The following is a 9,574-nucleotide window of genomic DNA, read 5'->3' as shown; positions in this document are numbered from 1 at the left end:
CACCGGACTCTGTCCCACATGAAAATGTTCATGTAGCTCGTAAATCAATCAGATTAGAACAGCGATAATGTTAACTTTCACCGTCTGTTTGGCCTGAGTTAAATAGTAATTGCACATTTAACTGTACATTTGAAGTAGTCTGTTTGAAAGGTTGTGAACAGTTAATATCTTACCTGTTGCAGATAACTTTTTGAACTAAGTAGAGATTATTTCTCCAAACTACTGTGGTTAAAAATGCAATTTACAATAGTTAAGACTTTAATTGGAAAAAAAAAAAAAAAGACGGCAATTTCTATAAGCATCTTTAGCTTTCTTGTTTGCTTAGTTGTTGGAGGAACTCGCATTTCTTTAATGAAATGTCATTTTTATTTTATTAATCTTAAGTCAAGTATTGAGATGGGCGTGGCACCGGGGGTGGTGCTTCCCGTTATCACTACAATAGCTGGTAGCAAAGACAGGTCAAAGACAGGTGAAGTTATTTATTTATTTTTTGTCACAAGAGGAGGGGAGACTATGGCATCCTTGAGTTAGTGAGGAACTCTGGGATTAGATGTGCCTTTGTAAGTTTGTTTATTTACACTCTGGGAGTCAGTTAACTCATTAATAAATTATTTTGTCATCCATTATTTTTCTTTTAAGGTACTTTGTAAGGTTAGTTGGTTATCTATCCATTTGTTATTTTAACATTTTTCCTTTCCGGGTTGAAGGGGTCACTGGTGCCCATATCCAGCTATCCCTGTGTGAGAGGCAGGGGACATCCTGGACAGGTCTCCAGTCCATCACAGGGACACATGGCAAGACAACCATTCACTCTCTCACTCACACCTAGGAACAATTAATCAATCAGCCTAACATGCATGTTTTTGGTCTGTGGGAGGAAACTGGAGTACCTGGAGAAAACCCATGCATGCACAGAGAGAACATGCAAACTCCACCCACAGAGGTCCCGGGTCGGGATTTGATTCAGCAACCTTCTCGCTGAGAGGCGGCAGCTCTATCAACTGTGCCACCGTGCCGCCGGTTAGTGGGAAATAATTACTCTCAGAGGAGCGAATGAATTGAATCATTTTAGGCCAAGAATGTAGTAGAAAGTATTTTTGAGAAAGGACAGTTAACGATTGTGTTTTGTTCCAGGAAAAAGGCTGCATGTAAACAGCTCGTTGTGTAAACTCGTGAAGGGAGTTTTCGGATCAATTCGACCAAAGTTCTGTTTGTGCTTTAGATAAACTGGGAGAAAACTTTGGGTCACCTTGACCCAGGAATGTTTCTTTTTATGTCAATGTAGTAAATGATCAAGAACATGGATCAATAAAAACAAGAATCTCTGACGTAGGGTTTGGAGATATAAACACTGGATTTGTTCAGGAATGGGATGCATTCAGCATTTTCTCTGTCCAGATGTTTTTTTTTTCCAATAAACTCCAGTTTTGCTATCTAAGAGACAGTCTGTTATTTAAGTTATGAAGCCACTTCACTATCACTTTGGCTTCTATTAAATCTTTATTGTCAAATACGTACAAAGCCCTGAAAACTAATTTGTCACTTTTTTTAAATTAAATTTGTCGGGACTGTCTCAAGAGACAGCAAGACGGGGAAAAATACATTTTCATCACCAAGATTTTATTCATGAAACAAAAACAAACAAAAAAAAACCACTTTTTGGAACAAATGTTATATTTATGAGTCACAATAAAGACGCCACAAAAGTAAAATCTTTTTCAACAGGTCAGCAGCAGTTTAAGTTGTCAGCTTTGATTGCGTGTTCATCCATCAAAGCAAACGTACACTTAAGATTACGTCTGCTTTTACCAGAAGTGTTCAAAGAGATTGAACGACACAAAAACATTTTTATCAAAATGCACAAAATGAACAGCTGATAGACAGAAACCAGTGTTTTTAGGCTACAGTTTGTTTCTGGTTCATCACTGCCTGTTATCTTGTGGCTTTATTTGATATACACTGATAAATATATAAAAACCTACATTTCATCCAACTAAGTTTTCAGTATCCTGAACATGTGCCTGAGATGAGTTTTCCTTTTGAAAACTGGGTAATAATTGAGCAAAGTATAATGATTTAACAATCCTCCATATATGTACACAGTATCCTTCCACAGCGATAATGTACTCACTAATTAGAGAAATGCTTAAAGTTAATAAACTATTCGGTTTATTTATAGGGCACCAATTCAAAGCACTTTACAGAAAAAGCTAAACAACTGTGCAAGTCTGATTTCTTAAAGTTCTCATTTTTAAATATACATTTAACATAATATACTGTCGAATCATTCACATCTATATATAAACGATATGAATTTTTATTAATACAGAAATCGGACTGGAGCAGCAGTTACGATGTCATATATATGACATAAAATATAATTATTCAGTGCTTCAGAACGTGTCATCGGAAGGTAAAGAAAATACAATTTGAGCAGTGAAGACAAGCAAAAGCATTTTATTTATACAAAAACATCATTTAACATTCATAGAAGTTATTTTAAGCAGTAATGTGCTCTACAGGCTGGCAGGTTACAACAGTCTGCTACAGTACATGTGATGTGGTCCGGTTCACTTTGCTAAATTTAAAGATTTTAGGGAGACAGTCCACTTTGTGTACGACTTGTTTGTTGGTGTAGAGGATATGGCAATTGGAAACATCTATTTTATTTTTTAAATAAGGAGACTGGACTTCTTGTAGCTTATTTTCATTTCAGGAGCTTTCAAAAGATGGAAGGGTGTGGAGCTCCATGCTTTAAAACTGTAGTGAAAAGTAAGCTGAACTCACATGCAAATCAGTCACCCCCCTCCCCTTCCTGAGTGTCATTAGTTCTTTGATGGTCTGGTTCACATGATGTTTTGGTCACGTACATGGAGGTGAAACTGAGGGAGTTAACCTAAAAACTGCTCTGTTTGAGAAAGATGGACTTTGACACTTCCTCCTTTCTTTGGTGGAGTTTCCCAGTTTGACATAATGACTTCCTTCATCCACCTCAACGTTTGTATCAACAGAGCAACTCAGTTCAGTTTTAACGCTTGAAACTCTGCACTTTTCAGTTCGACTTAAAATGCTCCTCCAATCAGAAGAAAACAAGGAAAGATGTCCAGTTCTGACATGTTTGTTAATGCTTTCCATACGGAGGATGGACCAGAAAGCATAACAACAATGGAGCCGTTTTGCTGTTTGTTTGTTTCAAAATTTGTTCAGACTCATTTGCTAAAAACGTAATTATGTGCTAAAATGTTCAATTACTTATAGGAAATGAAGCAAAAAATAAATAAATAAATAAATAAATGCAATTGTTTAGGGAGAATCACTATTTTCTGCATCAGACTGGAAGTTGTGTGCTCTTGGTTAGGCTTTTTAACTAAAACACTAAAAATATTTTATCATTTTAAAAATGTTCAGAGCAGGGTAGACAGGGTCTTTATTTATTTATATATATATATATATATATATATATATATAATCCTTTTCTGCTCAAGTGCAAACAGCGTTCACACGTAAACTATTTGTTTAAAAAAGGATTTTTGAAAACACAATGATTTTTAAAAACTCCACTGTATCCACATGTACTTGAAAAACAGGATTTTTTACAAAAGTAATGTATACCCCATTTTGCTTTGTGTGCTGCACATGTGCTAGAAACCTCAACAATGGCACCATTTTTATCAGTTTTTCTACCATTTGGCTACTTTTGTCTCAACTTGTTAGCAGAAAATTCAAACATGTGCCAAAAAAAAAAGTATATTTTTAAGAGAAAATGGTCAACAGTGGTGTAGAAAGCTCAAGCTACAACTTTTGTGCAGCGGTGCCGGATTCATTTTTAAGGTGGGGGTGGGGGCATGGGGGTCTTTAGTCACCTTGCCCTCTCTGTTCATACGCACCTTGAACATCAGGCGCACATGTTCAATTTTGCCACACAGTAATGTAAATGGGTACTTCCACAGTCATCAGATTTGGAAAAGTTTGCAACAAAAGTCTTTTTGAAAATGAAAAAGTAACAAACTGCAGTCATGAATGAGGTGTTCTTTCTTCACAGAGTGGTGTTAAGACATTTATGTCGTTTAACCATTTGTGGAGAACTTATGACAAGAGAGACGATTTTTTCACTTTTTAAAAAATTTTTTTTACACGAACTACTGTTGTCTTAAAAAAAAAAGCAGAAGTTTATTGGGGGAAAAATGTTTCAGTGCGCAATGGATATCTGCAGAGATTATATGACAGCTGTCTCTGAGTGACATGCATGGAGAAATCGGAACGGACCTGCTGCCGTCCTGAATAATTATATATTTTTCTTCTCTTATTTTAGAGAAGGCAAGTTCTCTTCTCCCCTGGCTAAATTTTCTCCAAAGCGACCTGCCATTGCAGCGCAGTTGCAAACTCCATCTGGCTTTTGGACGAGCAAAAATGGCAAACTGTCCGCACAATTACCGGTATTTGTACCCCGACAGCAAATGTATCTGCTCTGGGCCAAATATAGGTGAGCATTTAGCCCAGACCTGTAAATGGACTTGGGCCCGGGGTCTCTTGTTTTCCAATGATCCGTAACCAGTGTGGATCTAGGTCAAAGTCAGAGGTGGCCCACAGGTGTTATAAATACTGCATTTGGGCCAGATGTGGCATAAATATATAATTCTTATCTCGTTTTTAGGCTGATTTGGTCCAGACCTGGACCGGATCAGAGCCAAAACATTTTTTGCAGGTGTCAGGCAGGCTCATGATCCCAGCCCGACCCGGAGCTGGCACATGTGTGTAAACCCTCCGGTGATGGTTATGCGGATCTGGTGACTTGAGAATGGATTTGGCCCAGATCTGAATGCTGTAGGTTTTGCCTGTGTTTCTGTCTGTATGTAGACACACAGAGAAAGATGTCAGTCACAGCTTGTCGGCGTTGGGTGCAGCCTGTGTAAATGTCTGCGATCAGCTGACGGCCAGGGACGTAAATTGGGGGGCCAATGCCCCCCTTTGTTCCGACGCCACTGCTTTTGTGGTTGAAACTCTATATTCAGAATAGTATTTGGCTTTTGATGAGTCAGTGTTGAGGTACTTGTGCAGCAACGTTTTTGTAGAAATTTCACCTTCTCATTTGGATGGAGTTCTCTCTTTTAACAAATAAATCAATTAAAAATATGTGTAGTGGTGCAGTCAAGACCTCAATTTATATTTGGTTTAGATTAACTGTACATCGTCTGCTTGCGACCACAACGAGGAAATATCCAAAAACTCCCAGTAACATTCTTGTGATTCTTGTCCAAAGACTTTACAGTTTTTCATGCAACTCCCAGAAGCAAAATTAACTCTCTGGACAGGAGGTCTTCAAATTGAAACTACTAAAAGCTGATGTTCTCTTCAAAAAGTGACAGCAACAGAAGAATAATCCACCCGGTCAGAATACCAGCATTCTGCAGGACAAATTTTAGCCACTTATTCTTGCTGTTGACATGGGTCAATGTAGGTAGCTAAAAGGACAACAAGGAAATATAGTTGTTATTCCTGCTGTATTAATGCCAAATACATTAGTTTACAGTAATACTCACCATATCAGCCAGCCCCACATATAAAAAGAGTCCTGCAGCTACAGCAGCAATCCACTGTTGGGTTGCAAAATCCGTAGCGACAGACAGAGCAATATACAGGCCAATAAAGGAGGTCAAGGCACTGCCCAGGTTTAAAAGCAACGCCTTACGGACAGACAAGCCGCTATGGAGCAGAATGGCAAAATCCCCTGCAGAGAAATAATATTTGTGATATTGAGTCTTTGTCCAACCAGTGAAAACCAGACTGTGTGTGTGTGGTAGTTACCGAGTTCGTGAGGTAGTTCGTGACAGAGAACAGCCAACGATGTGGCCAGACCAGACTTCCACGACAAGGAGAAAGCTGCACCTATCGCTAATCCGTCTGCAAAATTGTGGATCCCGTCACCGATAGTTATCATGTATGGAAGCAGACGTTGTTCTGTAAACGTAACGAGACATAAAATTATAGTTTGTGCTGATGACAGCCTCCATAATCGTCCCATTGTGATGACATCAGGCTTGTTTGTTTAATGTTTTGATGGAAGCTGGTCCTCACCTTTTGTGCGCCTTTTGTGCTCCAACTGCTCTTTGTCTTCATTGTCAACCTGAAATGGAATAGAATAGATTAAAACAGAAAAATATATATAATTTATTGTTCCCTTGAGGACAACTGGTTTGCAACAGCAGCAAACAAATAAAAAAAAAGTTAAGAGCAATAAAATCAACCCTCATTATAATAAACAAAGAACAAACATGATTCGTTAAGTTCAAATGAATATCACAAAACAGAAAAGTATTAAAGGTCAGAGAGAGCATTAAAAGCATTAAAATGCTTATCACATTAAAAAAAATAAGTTTGACAGTGGGTACACTGACAGCTATGAAAGGGTAATGACACATTAATTTCCAATGTCTTTATAATATTCTGTGGACCAATTCTACATGTTCTAAAGTTTCTTTTCCACAAATGAAAATGTTTAGCCATAAAAATGAAATCCTGCTCTTCTGTGTCATATCTTAGATTTCTGTGCTACAAACTAAATATTAAATATAGTTTCCACACGTTGTGCCGATGGTTGCATGCAAACAGACCACACTGTAGTGCAGAATGTTAGTTTGTCTTTGCAGGTGAAATAAAATCTATTTAAATTTATATTCAGTTTAAACTTTTCAATATTTAAGACCTAACATTCTTTTGAAGGAATGAAATCGACCGTCAAGCCAGTTTTGAACAAAGATCATCTCATGATGAGAAATGACGTTATCGCCATTTTGGTCAAACTTTGTAAATGAGATATTTCACAAGATCTGTTAGCTCTCAGACTATTAGGTTAGGATGACTTTCAAATACTACCACTCCAAATTTTAGCTCAATATCCATAAAACTGATGGACTTACAGCCATTTATGTGTTGACTGATCAGCAGTGGCGGCCATCTTGAAATGTGCTAACTGTGCTGATGATCATTTAATGATTAATTTCTTAGAGTTTATTTAAAACATGTCTCACTGTTCGGATATTTTGCTAACATGACAGACAAATGCACACAGAGACAGGATCAAAAGCATTAGTCTGAACTCTTTCACCATCAACAGCAGGTTATAAAAATAGCCCCCTGCGCAGAATGTCTGCATTATTATGTGCTTGTGTGCAAGTTTGCCCCCCCCCATTTTCAGGCTATTGGTCTTCAGCCAAAGATTGAGAGTGTGTTAGGAATATTTTTGTCTGCAAAACCTGTGTTGTCATTTTCACCATTTTATTGTCTGTCCAAACAGGTCTCACTTGTAAATGACTCTTCGAGGCTCAGTGTGGTTTATTTGTAGAAATAAAGGTTGAATGAATGTCTCACCAGGTCTGCTTTGGACACAGACAGTGTCTTGTCTTTCTGTTTCTTCTCCTGTTGATACATCTCTAAAACACCAACATGGTCACAGTGATGGGGCTGGGATTCATCCTAGAAAAATGGCCATAAAATGCATAATTTCAGACTCAAGATCAAGACTGGTGGCAGCGTGGTGAACAGGAGTAAAACTCCTGAAGTCAACTGAGATTCACAATGAAAACAGAAACTTTGGATGTTTTGCTTTGGTGTTTTTTCTCACTCCGTGGTGATGGTGGTGATCCTTTTCTTGTGCGACCATAGAAAAGATGGTTTCCATCAGGTAAAATACATATATCCCACCAATCACAGACAGCATCTTGTATGTGTAATCTGGAGTTCCTTCTTGATTATTTTGTCTTGAATGATGGTGTCTGTCGTCGTCATGTGAGTGCACATGTAAACCTAGAAACTAGAAAAGAAAAAAAATTGAACTTTGTGAAGCTTATATTATATAAAAAACAGCTTTACAAAAGGTAAAATTGATGCATATACTTTAAAGTTTATTGCAACTTTTTACTTGACATCACTCACTATGGGTATCAAGTGCAGCAGGGCGTCACCAGTCAGCGAACCCACAGCCATGCTAATGCAAAACTGGATACACAACTGGAAAACGTTGGTGCACGAGGTGCACATCAGCACCACGATGCCAAACATGGACGTCAGTGTTATAATCACATTGGCGAGGGTCGCATACAGGTATCCTGTGTAAGGAGAAGAGGGTGGAGGAGGTCAGGTTTAAAAACGACACAAACAAAATGCTCAACAGACTTACTTTCGGTCTTGGAGAGCTCGTCTGGGGTCACTGATCCTGTGACGTCTGAGCAGGTTCCGCTTAGGATCTGCTGGACGAGCGCAGGACTGAGCCGGGCCATTTCAGACCGGCTCATCAGAGAAGAGGGAGAGCTTTCGTCAGACAGACCGAAGATCTGAACCAGTTCTTCAGCTGAGAAGCAGTGCTGTGAAAAGAGGAAACACAAACTCTTAAAATCTTTAAAACACCAGGTCCAACGTTTTACTCTTATACTAAACATTATTTTTAGTATAATTCAATTCAGTTCAGTTCAGTTTGTTCATATAGCACCAAGTCACAACAGAAGTCATCTCAGGGCACTGAACAGAAACATTCATATATAAAAAGTAAGTTGATAACATTAAGGAGCAGACTGCTCTGAGTTAAACTTCATCGCAGAAGTTCATCTTGAGCAAGCATGAAGGAGACAGTGGAAAGGAAAAACTCCATGAGGAAGAAACCTTTAGCAGAACCAGGCTCAGGACAAGCAGCCATCTGCTTCGACCGGCTGGGTTTGAAAGGACAGGAAGGAGGAACAGATACAAATGAAAACTATTCAATTGTAATTGTAACAATTCATTTAAGGAAATGAGGTCAATTTGTCCTCCAGTAGTCTAAGTCTATAATAGCACAACAAGCCAACCTTAACTATAGGATTTATCAAAAAGGAAAGTCTTAAGCCCAGTCTTAAAACTGGACAATGTGTCAGCCTCATGGAAAGAAACTGGAAGTTGGTTCCACAAGAGAGGAGCCTGATGACTGAAAGATCTTCCTCTCATTCTGTTTTTAGAAATTCTAGGAAACACAAGTAAACCTGCAGTCTGAGAGTGAAGTGCTCTGTTAGGAAAATATGAAACAATAAGATCTCGAATATAAGATGGAGCTAGGTTGTTGAGAGCTTTGTAGGTAAGATTTAAGTTTTTGAATTCAATTCTGGATTTGACAGGGAGCCAGTGGAGAGAAGATAAAACTGGAGATATGATCTCTCCCACTAACTCCAGTTAAGACTCTGGCAGCAGTATTTTGGATTAACTGACGACATTTTAAATATGTATGTGGACACCCAGATAATAAACCATTGCAATAATCCAGTCTAGACGTGACAAATGCATGAACCAGTTTCTCTGCATTGTTTTTAGATGAGAAGTGTTCTGTGTTGGTACATACACGTTCCCATGTTTCATGTCCTTCATGATGTTCATAGCTGCTCCTCCTCTTTCGATGGTGGTCTACATGTTTGTGAGGCTCGTGCTCATGCTCGTGTTCTTCCAATGGCCCGAGGTTCAAACTCCTCATGAAACCCTCCAAATCTGCAGAAAGTAAACACACACTCAAACTGAGAAAAAAAACTGCTGCATGATTGGCATAAAAAATAAATAA

General features: G+C 38.5%; 1 protein-coding gene across 1 annotated transcript in view; it reads right to left on the bottom strand.

The window, feature by feature from the left end:
• Positions 1-5,333: 5,333 nt before the first annotated feature.
• LOC119425352 (zinc transporter ZIP4-like) overlaps positions 5,334-9,574 on the bottom strand; it is a 10,743-nt gene continuing 6,502 nt past the window's right edge. The window contains exons 4-12 of the mRNA XM_037692872.1: positions 9,362-9,504; positions 8,177-8,360; positions 7,933-8,105; positions 7,622-7,810; positions 7,369-7,473; positions 6,076-6,124; positions 5,806-5,958; positions 5,541-5,728; positions 5,334-5,462 (exon numbers count right to left, since the gene is read on the bottom strand). Coding sequence (XP_037548800.1) covers positions 5,334-5,462; positions 5,541-5,728; positions 5,806-5,958; positions 6,076-6,124; positions 7,369-7,473; positions 7,622-7,810; positions 7,933-8,105; positions 8,177-8,360; positions 9,362-9,504 — 1,313 coding nt within the window. The remainder of the gene's footprint in view (positions 5,463-5,540; positions 5,729-5,805; positions 5,959-6,075; positions 6,125-7,368; positions 7,474-7,621; positions 7,811-7,932; positions 8,106-8,176; positions 8,361-9,361; positions 9,505-9,574) is intronic.

Source organism: Nematolebias whitei, chromosome 19 (assembly GCF_014905685.2).
Source record: "Nematolebias whitei isolate Nwh7 chromosome 19, NemWhi1, whole genome shotgun sequence".
NCBI lineage: Eukaryota > Metazoa > Chordata > Actinopteri > Cyprinodontiformes > Rivulidae > Nematolebias > Nematolebias whitei.
Note: the sequence above shows the minus strand (reverse complement) of the source record. Positions and strands in the feature narration are given on the sequence as shown.